Consider the following 19,369-nt stretch of genomic DNA (forward strand, 5'->3'; position numbering starts at 1 on the left):
TTTAACTCCAACACCTTTCAATTTTCATTAATATTTGATTCTCATGGGAATAAAATTTTAATGTTTTATATTCAGTATTTAGTATTTTTGCTGCCTGTATCCATCTCCAGAACATTATTTGCGGTTTATACAGCCAAGATTGCTTTTTGTTGCTATAACGGGATCTTGAGACTAGGTATATCAGCTACTTCAGGATTTATTCTGGTTTATCGCTTGAGGGAAGGAAGTCTGTAGGGATGCTTGCATCAGAGGCAGGAGTGTGAAGATGCTTACAGCAAGGGCAGGGGCATAAGGATGCTTGCAGCATGGGCAGAGGTGTGAGGGTGCTTGCTCACTGGGGTGGGTCAAGAAGTAGTGACAAGGCTTAGAAGTAGGGTTGCGCTGCCAAACCTTAAGGCCACCTTCAGTGACCCACTTCTTCTGGCTAAGCTGTGACTCCCAAGGGCTCCAGAACCGGTGAAAACAGCAGCACTAGAGAGCAGGAAACGGTATTCCAACACACAGCCTACAGGGGACAGCCCACACACCAAAACGCGGAGATTTCTTACTGTTTGGGGATTCAAATGTTATAAACGTTTTGCTTGGGTTTTTCTTTTTTTCCAGGATACAATCTTTATCTCTGGCTGGCCTCAGACCTGTGATCCTACCTTAACCTCCCTGGATGAGTTGTGTGCCACCACCTCTAGACTTGCATTGGAAACTTAATCCTCAATGCAAAAAGGTTGAGATGAATGGGGCTGGGTGGCGGTGGTGGCACACACCTTTAATCCCAGTACTTGGGAGGCAGAGGCAGGTGGATCTCTCTGAGTTCGAGGCCAGCCTGGTCTAAGGCTCAAACTGTCTGGAAAATTTTTAAAGAAAGAAAAGAAAAAGAGTGTGCGGGGGGAGGAATGGGTCATGAGGGCCTTCACTTTATGTGTGGATTAATGTCATAGCAGAGTGGGTTGGTGATCGTGGGGTAAGTTATAAACAGACTCCCCACTCTTCCCGCCATGTGACTCCTTCCACTGAATGAAAGATCGCAAAGGCCCCCTAAATGTTAGAGCCACGCTCCTCACCTACTTACAAACTATCCATGTGTGGTATTGTTACAACAGCGGCAATGGACTAAAACACCCACGTTAGCTACTTTCCCATCACTGCGACCAAACCCCTGACAGCAAACAACCTAAGGGAGAAAGGGATTGATTATTTGGGCTCCTGGTTCATCACAGCAGGCAGCAGGTGAGGTGCTGAGTCTGGAAGCCAGTCCTTAGCTAGCTTTCTCTTTTTCTCTTTTCAATTTAGTCCTGATGCAGGGTGGGTCATCTGAGTCCAACCTCCCCGGAAATACCCTCAGACACATCCAAATGTGTGCCTCATTAATGGTCTAGGTTGTCTCTTAGCCCAGTCTCGCTGACAGTGGAAATTAACCATCACCTACCCCCTTTTCACATTGTCCAAGTTCGTGTCACTTGGTAATTCTTTAAGATCTCACTCCCAACCCACTGTTTCTCCATTTCACTGTCTAATCTGTTCTCTCTTACTTTATTTTTATTTTTTAATTACTTGTTGTTTCACGTGCACTCGTTTGCCTGCACGCTTATCTGTGTGAAGACGTCAGATTCCCAGGAACTGGAGTTACAGGGAGTTGTGGGCTGCTGTGTGGGTGCTGGGAACTGAACCAGGTCCTCCAGAAGAGCAGCAATGTTCTTAACCACTGAGCCATCTCTTCAACTCCCTTATTTTTATTTTGTGAGACAGGGCTTCTCTCTGAAGTCCAGGCTGTCTTGGAAGTCGCTAGGTAGAACACGCTGGCCTTGAATTCAGAGTTTCACCTGCCTATTCCTGTCAAGAACAGTACCAGGCTTTCAAAGTATACACAGAACCCAGGGCTTGATGCCCAGCACCTAGAAAATAAAGAATAAAACAAAAACAAAAACCCCACAAATGTGGTGTGTGTTTACCAGGAACAGAACGCAGGACTCCGGGAGAGCGAGCAATGCCCTGACACCAGACCATCTCCACAGCCGCCACCATCCTGGGTCAATTTTGAGATTTTGTTCTTTGGTCACTTCCAGAACCCCCTCTCATTTATTTTTATTTACTTTTATTATTTTTAATTGTGTGTATGAGTGCAAATGAGTACAGGTGAACTTCAAGGTCAGAGGCATTGGTTCCCCTGGAGCTGGGTTAGAGGTGATTATGAGCACGGTGCTGGGAACTGACCTTGGGAACATCTTTAATTTGATTTAGAGTTTCCCAGAACAGGATGATAGGAAGTTTTCTAACTTCCAGTTCATGCTTAGAGTGATAGATTCTTGGAGGAACTGCTCCTGCCTCCATCGGCTCCCCTTTCGCCCTAGGCTGAGACAGGAGCTCGCCGCTTTGTCAGCCACAGGCTGCGTGCTCTCGCTAAAGGCAGGACGCCAAGCAAGCTTAAGGCAGGAGCCCCAACCTCAATTCAGTGTCTACTGAACCCATGTCTCTGATTTATGGAAATGGGCAAGATTACAGGAATGAGCAATTTTTAGCAAGGTGTGTATGTCTGTGGAAGAGTATATGCCTGGCGCTCAGAGGTTAAGACCACTGACTGCTCTTCCAGAGGTCCTGAGTTCAATTCCCAGTAACCACATAGTGGCTCACAACCATCTGTGGTGCCCTCTTCTGGCCCGCAGCAGAAATGCAGACAGAATATTGTATACATAATTAATAAATCTTTAAAAAAAAAAAAGAGTATATGCCCTAAACCTAGGCAGTACTGCTGCACACCTTTAATCCCAGCACTTGTGGGGCAGAGACAGGCAGATCACTATGACTTCAAGGCCAGGCTGGTCTACAAAGAGAGTTCCAGGACAGCCAGGGCTACACAGAGAAACCCTGTCTCAAAAAAACCAAAAAGAAAAAAATCAAAACAAACACGTATACGCGCTGTGCATGCAAGTACCACGGAGGTCAGGGGCATACGTAAGATTCCCCAGAGCCACAGGATGTGGGTGCTAGGAATAGAACTCAAGTCCTCTGGAAGAGGCAGAAGTGATGAACAAAGGAGGGGTCACGTCTGCAGCCGAGGACGGACAAGTGAGACTGGTGGAGGAGCCCGACGTGTCCAGCATCTTCACGCTCTTCCCTCACGCTCCTGCACATGCAGCTCGCTTCACATTTCTTAGCTTTTCGGAGGCTTTTCGACTCACTCATCCACTGTAAATGCCACAGAGAATCCAAGAGCGTTCCCAAAGCGACAGGACAAAGCCAGGACACCTCATGTCACCTCTAGACCAGACTTCATCAACAAGTCCCTGACAGCACTGTTCCACATAACAGGGTGTGGTCCAGGGCCTTCTGCCAGCCCTGCAATTCCTGAAGAACACTGGAGAATGCCTGCCATACCAGGTGAACACCAGGACTACAGGAATACATCCTGACTCCGCTGCACAGAGAGCGTTACACCAAAGCTGAGCCCGATGGTATAAAAGAACCCACAGAAAGGAGAACAGAGCTGGGGAGTGGATAGAGAAGAGGAACTGACCACACAGACCCCCCCGACTGGCCATGGACAAAGCTGGGCATCAGGACTCCCCCACCACAGAAACATCCAAGCCTTGGCACTCTATGGCATCAGATGTCACTGTAACAATTAAGTAAAAAGGAATCCAAAGGCAGAGTATGGGCCCATTAGGGCAATCAGACCCTGATCCTCATAGCTGAAGGCTGTCTTGCCCAAAGCCATAGAGTCAACTAATTCCTGGGGCCATAAAACAGACTCTGGGCCAGATGGAGCAAGCCACCTCAGGCTGGAGTCACACTGAAACAGGGAAGAGGGGCACAGCAAACACAGGCACTCAGCTCTCTTAGCTGAGACTCCCAGGACCCAGCCTAGCCCCCTCCACACAGACCAGAAGGTCCTCCTTGGCAGAATCTAACTGGCTCCCAAAACTATCTAATCAGATCTCCACCTAAAGGCTCAGCGCTCAACCCGCACCCTAGATCATCCTTAACCTAAAAGGCAAATGCTAAAGAGCAGGGATAAGAAACCAGAAGGGCGGGGCTGGAGAGATGGCTCAGCGGTTAAGAGTTCTTCCAGAGGACGCAGGTCCAATTCCCAGCACCCACAGAGCAGCTCACAACAGTCTGTAACACCCACAGACAGACAGACATGCAAGCAAAACACCAACGAACATTAAAAAAAGAAACCAGTAGAAGACAACATTTTAAGAACAGCTCACCCTAGAGAGAAAGCAAAGGCCAACATACCCATAGAAAGTAGGACAGATAGCTGTGTGTGTCTCTATGTGTGTGTGTGTGTCTGTGTGTGTGTGTGTTTGTGTGTACAAATGTCTAGTAAGAAAGAAATGCTGCCTACAATGGGTAAGGAAGTTGACTGACTGACCCTCCAACAACCAGTACTTGCAAGCTAGAAGACTATACAATAAGACAAAGTTTCCTACTCATAGATCCACACCCACCCAGGTAACAGTGAACTGCAGAGGTAGAAGAGAGAAAAGAAAAAAAGATTCGAGATTGGAGAGATGGCTCAGTGGTTAGAGTACAGGCTGCTCCTGCAAAGCACCCAGGTTCTATCCCCAGCGCTCCCATGGCAGCTCACAATCATCGGTAACTCCAGTCCCAGGGCATCCGATGCTCTCTTCTGACATCTATGGGCACCAGGCATGCAGATATACATGCAGGCAAAATACTCATTAAAAAAGAAAGAAAGAAAGAAAGAAAGAAAGAAAGAAAGAAAGAAAGAAAGAAAGAAAGAAAGAAAGAAAGAAAGAAAGAAAGCTGGGTGGTGGTACTGGCCTTTAATCCCAGCACTCAGGAGGCAGAGGCAGGAGGATCTTTGTGAGTTCAAGGCCAGCCTGGTCTATAGAGCTAGTTCCAGGACAGGCTCCAAGGCTAGAGAAACCCTGTCTCAAAAATCCAAAAAAAAAGAAAAAAAGAAAAAAGGAAGAAAACTTGCCTCCATCTGCCCTTTATCAAAATGTACTGGCACCTAGTTATGGTGGCACACACGTTTAATCCCAGCACTCGAGGCAATTGACTCTCTGAGTTTAAGGCCAGCGGGGTCTAGAGTGAGTTCCAGGAGAGCCAGGGCTACAAAGGCCCTGTGAGACCTGTCCACAAACACACAAACACACAGTTCTAAAGATCTGGGGAACAGCTAAAGTTGAGAGCGGTACTGCTCTTAGAAAGGACCAGAGCACAGATTCAGACGTGCAAACACACACAATTAAAATATATTTTTTAAAATGTACTAGAGGGTAGACGCCACCAAAACCAGGGATAAAACAAGAAGGAAAACAGAAAACAAAACTTTAAGTTCCAAACACAGATGTAATTGGTGGGTATGTCCTGGGTAGTGATGGCGAAAAATGCAGAATGAGAAACCAGGCAAGGATGGGAACCCTCTAGCTGACCCCAGAACTGTGCAGGAGTGGAGCAACTCCACACAAGCAAACAAGCCCCAAGGAACTGGTCAGGTATTTCAGCAGCTACTCACCGCAGAGGAATTCAGTCAGTCAATAGGATTGCCTGTTGTAACAAACTCAACAGCGGCAGGCGGCACCAGCAAAATCAATGTCTTTGAGAGGAACGTAACAGAATCTGGAGTCTCTGTAGCTGCCATTCACAACATGGATATTATCCCCATTTCAGTGGCTATAGGCCAGCCTTGAGACATATAACACAGGAATTAGCAAAAAGGCTAAACTAACACAAGTATTTCCAAGGCGCAGAACAAATGCACCTGGGGGCTGCGGGGCCAGACAGCTCGCCTAGTCCTGGCCTGCAAATCCACACTCTTCCTAGCTACACAAGGCTGTCCTTCAGTCCTTCAGAAAAGGGATTGGCTCTGGTTAGCAGAGGAGGAAGGCACTGGTTTAATTGCGTGAGAGAGAGAGAGAGAGAGAGAGAGAGAGAGAGAGAGAGAGAGAGAGAGAAAGAGAGAGAGAGGGACGACTTAATTTAAAATTCACCACAAGGGGTTAAAACAGTTTGGATCTGGAGCTTCCCCTGCAAAGGTTGGGGGGACCACACCACCCCCCAAGCTGGTGACAGACACTCAGGAAGCAGAGCTCAGCCCTGGGTACTGCTCAGAGGGAAGTGCCCTTGGGGATGAATCTCATTGGCCCCTTCCCCCTTTCCCTCGCTCTCCTGACAGCTCTGAGGTAAGCAGCTTCCTCCCACCCTTGCAAGTCACTGCCTCCACACAGACCTGAAGCATCAGCGCCAGGCCATATCAGAATGAGCAGCATCGTCGTTGAACAGGAACATGATGACCCCAATATGCAGTGCACCCAGGTCGGCTTCTGCTGGCTGTATACTTAAAGCCATTGCCGGTCACTAAAACTGGGCAACGGTAGAAACAAACTGAGGCCTAGGAGGCAGTAAAGCCTCCAGAAGGCATTGATGGGTGCTTCTGGCTGACAATAAAGACATTATTAGCCTCAGAACATTTTAATTCAACATTAGGATTTGTCTGGCTCTTTGAATAACAAATTAAAAAGAGCTGACTGTACCCAGCCCTCGCTCAGTACTGGGCCTCTTGTCTTCCCAGCCTCACAAGGCTGTCATGCACAGCAGCAGGGAGCTCTCAACTGCCCCAAGGGACAACAGAAAACAGACCCTGAGGCTAAAGTTATCTCTCACTTTAGTTATCTCTCACTTTTGCAGAGTTGCAAAAATCCTGCCTGCAAATCTTCACCCTTCTTAGCTGCAGGAATTCTCTGGTCTGTTGCCTTCAGCAAATAGACTGCATCCGATTAGCAAGGAGAGAACCCTGCATCTGCTTTTTACCCATCTTCTAGACACCCCCCTTCAGGACTACCGTGTGCCCCAAATGCAGACATGCAAACAGTCTAGATTCCTAACTTCCTTCCTTCCTTCTGTGTGTTTCAGATGTGTTGGGCACAGCACTGAGTATACTTCCAACACTCCAGGCCTTCTCGTTCGTCCTCTGAAGTGCTACCCTACCTTCCACCGTGCATGCATGTCTCGATAGTTCCAGCCATTGCTAAGATTCACAGCCTGAATTCTCTCACACCGCAGTAAAACTGTCTTGGGACTTCAGAAAGCAAGGAGGCGAGGGCCCAGACAGACAGATAGACAGAAAGACACTGGGTTCAGCATTGTAACCCATGGAAAAGTGTTAAGTAGCTTCCAGCTGAGCTTAGCATCTAGGGCCTTCACTTCTGGTACAGGGCAGAGGCAGGCAAATCTCTGGGAGTTCCAAAAAGATGCTCTGCCTCAAACAACAAAATAAACAGATAGGCGGTAGAAGAGATCACGAACCATCGTCTTAAGAGGGAACTCCGAGTACACATAGAGGAAAGGCCACAGCGGCAGGCAGCACTGCAGGCCAATAGGAGGGAAGGGCCTCATCCTGCTAGCCAGTTGGCATCTGACTCTTGAACTCGAGTCTCAGCGCCGTGATTTTCCACTAAGGCCGCTGTGCAGACAGAGGCACAAATAGTGTATGTCACCAGGACAACGTCGAAGAGCCAACTGGGACATTATGCATCCTAGAGACACTGACACAAGTACAGTGTCATCAAAATCCATGAGCAGGGCCTGACAAGTGGGCACATGTCAGGACAGCTGAATCAAGGCACTGAGAAGCCGGACTTTGGAAATCACGCCATCCCAAAATGCCTTCCCTACTATTACATGTAATCATGACACAGGGCGTATAAGGGATCCAGAGACATACTTGGCCACATACAGAAATTCCCGAGGCCCTTTCATTACGAGATCTTTATTACCGCATGTACAACCAGAGTCTTGCCACACCGACATTTTGTCAAGCACACTGTGCTTAGAGGCAGTGCCCATTACCAGCCTGAGCAGGTGGCACTGTCCCTAAAGAGGGCAGAAGTGACACACAACATGGTAAGCGGCACATAAACACAAGGCTATCACGAACTCAAGCCCATGCACCCTGCCAGACTGTGGTCATGTCCCTTGTTAGCACTATAATCATGACACTCCAACAAGGAGCAGCTGCCGATGCTGGTACCTTCACCAGTGCGGCTACGTCATTCTCTGTGGTCAAACCCTGTGGTCGAGGCTTAAGTCCAGAACCCCAGGAATCCACACGCTGCCATCTCACCCAGCTCCTGCGCCTACTGCACTGCCAGCCATTTTCAGTGCTTATTTAAATGGGAACTACATGTAAACAAGTAGGGCAGGGACTAGATCACCATGACTTGTGTTCATTAATCTACTAAATGATATATAATCAGAAAGCCCACCAACATGAGGCTAGATAAAACACAGTATATATCCTTGAGAATTTTGCATGGCTATTAAAGGGTAAATAAACCAGGTATGGTGGCACACACCTTTAAGCACTTGGGAGGCACTTGGGAGGCAGAGGCAGGAGAATCAGCACAAATCTGAGGCCAGCCTGCGCTACACAGTGAGTTCCAGGCCAGTCTAGGCTATAGTAAGACTTTGTCTTAAAAGTCAATCAGTCATGGTGATCTAGCCCCTGCCCTGCCTATTTTTAAAAAAAAAAAAAAGTAGATATATGTATTAGAATGGCTGTGTACATGGATCTGAGCTTAAAAGACATTAAAGTCACAGTGAGTAAGATGGATCCACACACCAAACTGTTCAGAGCTGTGAATATGGTCATGGTAAATTAGAACAAGCCAAGCTAGCATATACTGCTGGGGTCTAGAAAGCGGCCTTAGGAGATGGGTGCACAATGTGAACAGAATAAGGGGCTTCAGAGCGCGCTTGGCATTCCCCAGGCCCTGACTGCAGTCCCAGGAGTCCCTGGGACAGGGAGTTTGGGAGACACAGGCTACTTGTAAATGTCTAATGCTTGATTGCAGTGCAGACTGCACAGGTGCACCCGCGTCCGTGGGAACGCATCACAAGCTAGCTCGTGGCAATTGCGTTTTTCTTCTTCAGAAAATTTGTTTAAATCATTATTTTATGGGCATGGCTGCTTTGCCTGAATGCATGTCTGTGCACCACGTGCATTGCCTGGTGCCCACAGAGGTCAGAAGAGGGCGTTGGATCCCCTGGAACTGGGGCTACAGAAGACTGTGAGGCACCATGTAGGTGCTGGTACTCAAACCTGGGTCCTCTGAGAGTAGTCAGTGCTCTAACCACTGAGCCATCTTTCTAGCCACGTCCCCCCAACACCCGTTTTAGTTTTTGTGCTGTGGCTCAAGCGCAGAGCCCTGCACATGCTGAGCGTCTTCTACACCCGTTTCTACAGGCACCAGGTTTTGCTCCAGCCATTCCCAGTCTTCAGCGTGAACCTGATACTTCAACCAATGCCTGCAACAGTGATTCCGTGTTTGATACCACGAACTTAGATGACAGAAAGAGCCAGCTCCCACAAGCTGTCCCTGACCTCCACATGCATGCCACAGCACCTCCCACACATGCTAAACATTTTTAAAATGTAAATAAACAATAAAACTATTTTGTAAGTATTGCCTATAGCACTAAGGGGGGGGGGGATGCCTGAAAGAAAACTCACCTGAGACGAGAAGGTGGCTCAGTTTGGACAGCCTTTGCCTACCATTCATGAAGCCCTAGGTCCCATCCCCAGCACCACAGACACTGGGTGCAGTGAAGCACACCTGTAACCGCAGCACCCAGGAGTTGGAGGATATACGTCAAGACTGGCAGTGGCGGCTGCATAGCTGAGTCCAAGGCAGTTTGCACTACATGAGACCTTGTCTCAGAAAGGGTGCAGGGGACAGGGGCAGGGGAATGACTCTACAGGTAGAGTGCTTGCTGCTCTTGGGTCCCAATTCTAGCACCACATCGCCAAGCTCAAAACCACCTGGGATTCCAATTATAGGAGATCTGAAGTCTTCTTCTGGTCTCCGTGGGCAATGCAAACACACGGTACACAGAAACTTACAGGGTCTGTACATGCAAACGTGCGTGCACACAAACATATATGCATAAAAATAAGCAACTTCTTAAGGGGGAGAGCTTACTCAGGAGACACTAGGCTGTTGTTTTCCGAACTCTGTTTTTGAGACAGAGTTTCCACAGCCCAGGCTGACCCGAACTCCTCACCCTCCTGCTCCTCCCAAGTACTGGAATTACAGGCTCGTACCACCACACCCAACGTGAGACCCTGGCTGTACCCACTAACAGCTTTTTCTGCGACTGAATATATGTGTTCCTTGAACGGCTACACACTTAATAAAAATTAAAGGGGGGGGGGGTAAGGCTCATGTGCTCTCTCTCCCCACAGTGGTTAACCAAGAGACACTTGGATAAGAGAAGGTTTGGGTACAAAGGTTTTCAGTGTAGAGGAAGCAAGCCCAGCCCCACCCTTGAGCAGGGGTCACTCGCGTTTCTCAACTAAGCCCGACTCCCCTGAAACTTCTAAGCCACTTGGCAGATGAACCTTGCCCACGTGTTCTGTGCAGAGTCACTAGATCTCTGGGGGTCTGGGCCAGACAAGGCTCCCACTGAACCCCACTTCAAATTCACAAAGGAAATCCCCCCCAACTACGCAAAAGAAAAGTTTCCCAACGCCCAGTTGCCAGCCCCAGGTCTTGAGAACTCAACATTCTGCATTAATGGACAGGCAACAGGTTGGGGGTGGACGGTGAAGAGAGCTGACAGTAACAGGACATCATACCTGGAAACACCCTGCACCGCTGCACAACCAGAAGGAAAAACCATCCCAGCACAAACACTCCAGCCAGCCTCCGGCTGTCTTTACTGGTTCAAGTCTGGAGGGCAGTCAAGCATCCCTCCCTCTACTTAGATGGACAGACGACAGCTGGTCTGGTCACATCCTCCCAAATACTGGGCCACAAACATGGAGAAGCAGCCTCCTCCACCTTCCAGCCAAGAGCTTGGGTTTCCAACAGCCTTCCCTTTCCTCCCCAGAACTAATTTTAGCCTCCTTGGTTCTCAGAGGTAGAACCGAAATAGTCTGCTGAGAAACACGTTTACAAACAAGAGCATTGGCTTAGCCTCACAAAACACCTCAGCTGTAGCCCAGAAAGTAGCCAGGGAGAGGTCGCATTGTCCAGCAGGCCAGGCCCCTCCAGAACATTCCCAAGGGAGGGGGGCCACAAACCTGCCCAGTGGGCCAGGCTTTCTCTCCAACCCCAGCACTCAGGAGTCACGTGTCCATGAATGAGAACGCCAGGCTGAGCTGTCAGTCCCCAAGAGGATCTGAAAACCGCATGTGTGCACACAGCAAGAGGGAAAGAGTGGGGGGGGGGCACCCAAGGCCAGAAGCCATGATTAGTCTCATGCCAGGAGGAGGCACCCTTGACCCTGGGACGATCCAGTCCCCAAAACTGTCACAGATGGAGCTATTCTGCCGACCTTAAGGACTAGGTTGGAGGAAGGCAGCAGTGTCTCCCAAACCAAGAACCTGGGTACCCAGAAGCAGCTCCAGTGGGCCTGCCAGGAGCGGCCACCTCTGGGCTAGGGCGCATCTGTCAGTGCAGCCCACACTGAGTCGAAAAAGAAGCCAAGAATAAGGGGTGTCTGGCCCAAGCAAAACACTGGTGACGGCATGGGGGAGGGGCCCAACCCAAGAATTCTAGGAAAGCAACCACACCTTCATGGGGAGAGAAGCCTAGGTCTCACCTCGGCACACGCTTCGCAGGGTAATGTGGAACGCTTGAAAGGCTTGTGAGGCGGCTTGAACCCACCCTGCTGCCTACCAGAAAGCAGCTCCAAGCACAGTAAGCGCTTACTGAATGGAGTCAGAAAGGAATGCCCCCAATCCTCGGCAGAACTCTGCATAAAAAGGAGCCTGAAATGCGGCCCGGCCACAGGAGCTGCAGAGGCCAACATACAGGCCTCTGTGGAAGCCCACCATGCCTGTCACAGCTTATAGCACTACACCTTTCTGAGGCAAGGCTTGCCCACCACACACCTCCCAAGCCCAGTGGAAAAAAAGACAAGCCCATACCTTTGGGGCGAGGCTGCCCCCCTGCCCTGGCGTCCTGGGCCTGGTCGTTCCAGGCCCACAGCCGCTGCGGCTCCTCTGAGCGCCACAGGGCAGGCCCACTCGGGGGGAAGGGCATGCCAGGATCCTGCTACAACACCCTGGGCTCAGCAGACAGGTATAGCCTGGGTTCACCCAGCTCCCAGGTGAACAGAGAGGGGGTGTCGGGCAGGCGGAGCCCCAGCAACAGGCACTTCCTGACATTCTGTGCTTGCGGGAGGGAGAGGCAAGAGTGCCAGCCTCAAGGCAAAGGCCAGAGCAGGTGGGCGGGTGCAGACGGGCAAGCTGCCCGGCCACCCACAACGGGCCGCCTCCCTGAAACCCGAACCACTTCTGGGAAAACTCAAGGACGCCAGGATTCTCCTCAGTGGCAGCCAGTCCATTGGAACCATTGATTCTGAACCAAATGCACACTCCAACAGGCTCGGCTGAGCAGGAATGCCCTATGAGGGTGACCCCACTCCCTTCCCTGACTCCAGAGGGAGAATGACAAATGGCACTATTGAACCACGACCCCATCTCCTCCCACAACTGTCTACCCCCATAGAAGCTGGACATATTAGAGCACGGGTTCTCCACCGAACTAAGTATGATTTTGCCCCTACCACTTAGCGATGCCCAGAGTCATTTTCACATGCCATGTTCAGAGATGCGATACTGGAATCGGCCAGCAGAGGCCAGAGATGCAGCCAAGTAGGCATCTTCAATGTACAGGCCAGCCCCTTCACCACCGTCCCCACAGGTACAGATGTCCATAGTGAGTAAGGCTGGGAAACCCTGCTCTAGAAAGGCCCATGCAGCCTGGAATGTCCATCCAGGCTGTCTCCTAAGTGTGGTCAAGGGGACTGGGAGACAACTCAGCTGGTAATGCATGCCATACAGGCACAAGGACCATTCGAATACCAAGCACCCCATAAAGACCCAGGCAGTGTAGCAAGCATCTGTAATCCTAGCTTTAAGGGTGAGTTCCAGGGTCAGAGAGATCTCAGATCTAAAATGAAGCGGGGACCAACCAGTGAGATGTCTCTGCAGTAAAGCTTGCCTGCTGCCAAGCCCAACACCCAGAGTATGAGTCCCAGGACTCGCTGTAGAGAATTGACTTCCACAAGTTATCCTCTGACCCCCACATACGCACATGCCCACAAACTAAAACAAAATGCTTTTAAAAGACGGAAAAAAAAAAACAAGGGGAAGAATAATGTAAAAGTTTAATGGATATTTCTTGCCTTGACGTGCACCCACATGCACAGGCGCACACACGCATGCACAAGCTTGGGGGTATGGATAACTATGAATGAATCTGAATGGTCCAGATTTGCTCTTTTCCCTTCATCCACTGCATCCCAGGCCACGGTAACAGGTTAGCATCTGTGAGTGGCTCTGAACTCAGGCTCAGAAACCCTGTGGGTCCCATCTGCCCTACTGACTTCCCAAGTAGAGAGGCTAAGTACATAGGCACTCAGAGAGATGGCTTCCTGAATGGGGAAGAAACCAAGGAAACAGAGTGATGGGCAGAACCACAAGTAGCAGCAGTAAAAGCAAGGACATGTCCCAGACCGGAACAGGGGAAGCAGGGGTACTGAGAGAAATAATTCCAATGTACACAACCTCCTACGGACAGGCTGCCCCTCCGAGGGTTGGTTGCAGGGGAGTCAGGATTTTACGGATCCAGAAAGGGACCAGAACGGCACGCACACACACCTGTACAAGTACCCATGCAGGCACTGATTTATATTTTCTGTTCAGTTTTCTTAGATTCTCAGAGCAACATGGCAAAAAGCAATGGGTCCTCCAAGGGCTCCCTTAGGTAGCTGCCAGGGCAAGGGCAGAGGCTTGTAGGACTCTAGGTGCCAATAAGAGCAGCAGAGGACTACAAAAGTTCACCTAGATAGGACGCAGGCAAAGGGGTCTACGCTAAATTTTCACCCAGCTACAGGGTCTGCATGGACAACCTCTGAAAGCTGAGAAGGGTACCCACTCCTTACAAAGGGCATGCCCGCCTGATAGGCAAGTAGCATGAAATGACCACCAACAGGACAGAGAACAGGGGACATCCTCTCTGGGGAGGGACTTCCGTGACTCTAGCCTTGGCCTCTCCCACTACAATGGACCAGAAGACTAAAAGTTACTTTCATACAAGCCTCCACCCATGAGGAAATGGACAAGATAGAAACCTCTCTGTGTCAATGGTCAGTCTATATATAAGGATGCTTCGGGGCGGTGAGGACCCGACAGGAGCCTTCTTAGCACCTGGCTCCGGCTCTGCTCTGAGCCCCAACCACAGACACAGATGTCGAGAATAGAATGTGCAATGCTTGCTGCAATGCACGAGCCAAATGCCAGGCACCCAAGGATGCAGGGGCCAGGCAGAGCTAGGAAGACTTCCAGAGGTACTGACTGGTAGGAACATCACTTCTGCCTTCCGTCTCAGCCTGTGCTGTCCGATAAGGCAGCGACTAGCCAAGTGTGCTAAGGAGAACCTGAAGTGTGCAAAGGTGGAATTGGCATGCTCACACCGTATTTTGAAGTTAAAGAAATCTTTCAAGTCTCTTTAACTGTTTTAATGGTGATTGTATGTTGAAATGATGAACCTTTAAATTAAATTAAGTCCACCAACTATGAAAAAGAGCAAGACTCTACCCCCAAATTCATATGGGAGGCCATAACCACCAATAATGGGACCTCGAGGAAGCAGGAAAGGTTGGGCTGGACCATGAGGGCGGAATCCTCACTGTAGGATTACAACTCTTAGGGTACACCTGACCGTCCCAGCACCCCGGTCTGGATTCTAGAACCAAGTGAAAATAAGCACTGTTGACTTTTAATTATATATTTAAGCATATATATCTATATATACATGGCTGTTTTAACTTTATTTATGAGTTACATCTGTAGTTATATCTGTGCACCATGTGTATACCTGGTGCTCTCAGAGGCCAGAGAGCATGGGACCCTGCTGGAAGAGGAGTCCCAGGTGGTTGTCATGAGTTACCATGTTGGTGTCAGGACTCTGCAAGAGCAGCAAGCACCCTTAACCACCCGGCTACCTCTCCAGCCCCAATACTGCTGCTTGAATCACAGTGTCCTGTGGTATTGGAGCAGCAAGAACACACTAAGACACAACGATTTCTCCTTCTTTTTACTAACGTGACTATTGTGAATTTTTAACTTAAATATACTTGTCCATGTTCCTAGGCCCCTAGAATGAGTATAGCACACTTCTCACCACGGCGCTGATCATTCTGAAGACAGAGCCATGAACATGAAGAAGAGACCGTTTTGAATCCAGGAAGGCCAGTTCTGCCCCACCAGGACCTGGGGAAGCTCTCTTTTAATTCCTCAAAAGACAGAGCAGTGGCCACTTTGAAGTGTGATAACAACAGGTGACTCTACCTTCCCCGAGGGAGGAAGCCAGATTCTGAGACAGAACAAATGCCTCGCCGGCATTCTGCTACGCACTCACTCGCCAAACAGTGCAAAAAGAAAGTAGACACAGGCCGGGGAACACCTCTTACCCTGCCCCAAGATGGGAGGTAGCTGATGAAGTCAAACTAGGACTAACTGGTGTCGTGATGTACAGATTCCGAGTCTGAGGCATACTGTCCTGAGAGCACACTTTCAACAGGCCTGGACTTGAAAGGGACAAGGCAGATCAGGAGTAGAAACCCAGGCGATCAAGAAGCAGCTCAGGGATTGCTATGTACCCTTGGATCAGTCCACAGCTGCCCTCCCCAAAGCAGGCAATGTTTTCCATCACTTCCACGCCTCCATTCTTGGGAAAAACGTGAAGAGCAACACTTCAGTGAATGGCAGAAAGAAACAATGTTCAACTTGAGCACACCGCTTGCTTCGCCTAGATCACCATCGAAACCGCTTCCCAACGGTGTGCTCCGGTGGCAAAAAAGTGGTCTCTGCCCTCCGGCTCGTGCACTCACGCTCCACCGCACCCAGAATTGTGCAAAAACTCTCAGGGTCGGAATTGCTAAGCGTCACTACCTTGCAATAAAAGGGAGCAGATTGAGGGTGGGGATCCCAGTGGGGAGTGCAATGGCCATCTGGGATACCCACCCCCGCAACAGCATGGGGGGATCCCAGTCCCTCCCCTGCACTCCGGGCCCCGCCCCTCGCGGATTTCCCAGACTCCGCGCTGCTGCCACCTCGGGCGGCAGGGGACCCGAGCTGCATGTGTAATGGGGGCTGGGAACAAAGACGCGCAGGACCCAGAGCCCCGGCCACCGAGCACCAGCCATCCCAGTCACTACGATCTTTTCTTTGGAGTCTCAATGCCCGACTGTCCGCGTTTCCCAGAACTGCCCCAAGCCCGTCCCGGAGCTCCTACCAGAGTTGGGCATGCTTCAGCACCACCGGGACAGAGAAATCCGTGCCTGAGCTTTAGGGGCGAATGCGCTTTCCCAGCACAACTTCGCGCGCGCACACCCACACGTCCCGTCCCCAAGCAGACGCGCACCAGTCACCCTCAGCCCGCAGCTGCCTGCGGGCTGAACGCAGGTCACTCACGCCCGCCACGTGCCGGCCGGAGCGATCAGAGACCTGTTGGTTCGCCTCCTCAATCTCCTCTCCACTCCCAGTAGCCCAAAACAAAAGCGGTCCCACGAGGGCGCATCTGTAGCCCGCTGCTAGGAAAGCGGGTGCAGGTAGTAGCCACTTGCGCGAGGATCGCGACGCAGAGTGGCGGGACGGAGTGCAGAGGGCTCCAAACAGTCTGTGAAAAGCCATCCGCTTTGCTTTGCGACACTGGCTCTCAGGGGCGAGTAGCCCCATCCCAGCCACCCCCGATAATATGCCCCGCCAGCCTGGCCGCTTTCCTCAAGCTCAGGTTTCCCTTGCTCGATTCCTGGGGTCCGCGAGCCGGCGGAACCTGAGCCCCGACCCTGACGCCCCAGGTTCCCCCATCCTTGAGCGAATCCGCGAGCCAGAATCGTGCGGAGGAACCGCTCCGGCGAGCTTGTCTTTACGATCGCGAGCCAAGCGCCCCGCGCGACCCCGATCCCAGGCAGGTGGCGCGGCGCCGAGGCCGCGGGGCCGCCCTTTGTTGGTAAACACCGCGCGCCCTGGGTCCCCGCACCTCCGCGCCGCGCCGGGTCCTTACCGGCGCACAGCGATCCCCAGAGAAGGGCGAGGGCCGCCCAGGGCGCCGTCATGTTCCGCGGCGCCGCCCCGCGGACACCCGGAGCCCGCGGGCAGGGCCGCGCTGCGCTCCCGGGGCGCGCAGGGCCCGGTGGCGGCTGCGCTCTGCTTCCCGCTCCTTCTCTGGGTCTCGCTTCCAGGCGCGCTCGCTTCTGCGCTTCGGTTCCCAGGCAGCTTGCGGGGATAGGGGCTCAGGGCCGCTGCGGGCGGCGCGCAGTGCGGCCCGGGCTATGGGGCGACGCGGGGGCCGGGGGGCGGCGGCGGGGCGCGGGCCAGGGCGCGCCCGACGCGGGCATGGCGCAACGGGGCTGGGTCCGGGCCCCGGGCGCAGGGGCCGAGTCCGGAGGGGCCATGAACGGGGGGGTGGGGGAGGGGAGCTGAACCGAGTCCAAAATGGCTCCTGAGCGGTGGCCACGGAGCCGAGCCAGCGGGGAAACCCGGATGTTGGATACAAAGAGGCGGGCGAGCTGGGCGGGGAGGGGGAGGGGAGGCGGGCCCTCCGGCCGCGTGGTCCGCGCCCCCCTCTGGGGCGGGGCCGGAGAGGAACAACAACACCGATGCTCCGCCCCCAGCCCGCGCCCTCGGGAGGCAGCGCGCGTGCTGCACGGGCTCTAGGGACAGGCAGGGCGCTCTCGGAGCTGGTGGGATTGGACTGCGGCCCACTTGGCTGCGGACTTGGGACAACCCGTAGCCATTCTGCTTGATGCCGACCCCAAACTGTGGCGCCAACGCTGCGGGATGCATGCTCCTCTGAGACCCAAGTGAGTGTGTAGCCCCCGGACCCCATAGCCCGGTCACCTCTGTCCTCCAGCTCCCGCACATCTTTATTGATGAACTAATTAACTGGCAGAAAAAAGCAGAAGTCTGAATTGGCAGCAGTCCTCCAGAACGAACAGAGAGCTGTCTCCAAGCAGAGGACCCACAGAGCAGCAGCAGGTGGGAAAGAGCTGTTGGGGACCTGCTTCCTGAGGGATCCTCAGGAGTTGTCCCACCTCCTCCGTCTCCCCCTTCGAGGGTTACCTGCAACGGTCCTCCCACCCATTTCAGGATTGTCTAGAACATCCATGTCTCTGCTCTTTCCACGTATACACACACACACACAGAGAGAGAGAGAGAGAGAGAGAGAGAGAGAGAGAGAGAGAGAGAGAGAGAGAGAGAGAGAGAGAGAGACGCGCAGGTTCCTCCATTACAGATTCCACATTCCTTATTACACAACCAGAGCTTGTGACGGTAGCATGGCTCCCAGCTAGCCTGGGCAAGCTCGTCACAGCTCTGGGAAAAGGCGGCGCTGGAGACCTCAGATACCTGCCATGGTTAGTCCTGGGCAAGGACAGCGGGGAGAAAGGTGGCACCGAGGAGTCTGGTTCATTTCAACTGTCTGAACTTCAGTTTCGCCTTATGAAAGCGTTAGATAACTCCAAGATTTGTGTAGGTTTTCACTGCTGCGGCTTTGTTTCTGAGTCGGGGATTCTCAGCCTCCGAAGTTGCTGAGACCACGATCTTCCCTGCTCACTTCTGGCCGCCTTCGCCTCTCTGTTTTGTCTTTAAACCCCAGATGACCTCAAGCCACCCTCCATCCTTCTGTGACTTTTCTTTTTTTACTTATTTTATTTTGTGTGTTTGCCTGCATATATGTATGTGTTCCGTGTGTACGCCTAGTGCTAGGTTAGAAAAAGGCAAGCGTCAGAGCCCCTGGAACTGGAGCTAGAAATGGTTATGAGCAAACTTGTGGGTGATAGGAACTGAACTTGAGTCCTCTGTAAGTGCAACATGTGCTCTTAACCGCCGAGTCACCTCTCCATTCCCATGATTTATTTCATTATGATTATGATGATGATGATTAGTCATGGTAGTGATGTGATGGTGGTGGTATTCTTGAGACAGGGTCTCACGGGCTGTTCTGTAACTCACTAGACCAGCTTGACCTCAAACTCACAGAGATCTGCCTGCCTCTGCCTCCCATGTGTATATGTGTATGTGTCTGTGTGGGGGTATGCCCGTGTGCATACAGGTACCCAAGCAGGCCAGAAGAGGGCATAGGATCCCCTGCAGCTGGGGCTAATAGTGGTTATGAGCTGCACCCCATGGGTGCTGGGAACTGAACTCAGGTCTCTGAAGGGGCAGCTAAGCTCTGTTAACAGCTGAGCTGCTTCTCCAGCCCCAGCTCTGCACTTTTTAAATACACGGTAGAGACCCAAGCAAGCCTTCAATGACTCAGTGTATTAGGGAAAGCATTAGTTATCTTTTCCATATTGGAAAAAACGAGCTACCATCCATATGCCAAAA

At 51.6% G+C, this 19,369-nt stretch overlaps 1 protein-coding gene across 3 annotated transcripts in view; it reads right to left on the minus strand.

Annotated features, from left to right (window-relative positions):
- Acvr2b (activin A receptor type 2B) overlaps positions 1 to 17,389 on the minus strand; it is a 36,801-nt gene extending 19,412 nt beyond the window's left edge. The window contains exon 1 of one of the 3 annotated variants that reach the window (XM_085689035.2): positions 17,046 to 17,389. In XM_085689035.2, coding sequence (XP_085545161.1) covers positions 17,046 to 17,097 — 52 coding nt within the window. In that variant the 5' untranslated portion in view covers positions 17,098 to 17,389. Of the gene's footprint in view, positions 1 to 11,899; positions 12,156 to 17,045 lie in introns of those variants that run through there. The other 2 variants (XM_048423498.3, XM_048423499.3) reach the window with 2 other exon arrangements.
- Between the last annotated feature and the right edge of the window lie 1,980 nt (positions 17,390 to 19,369).

This window comes from Myodes glareolus, chromosome 4 (genome assembly GCF_982192425.1).
Source record: "Myodes glareolus chromosome 4, mMyoGla1.1, whole genome shotgun sequence".
NCBI lineage: Eukaryota > Metazoa > Chordata > Mammalia > Rodentia > Cricetidae > Myodes > Myodes glareolus.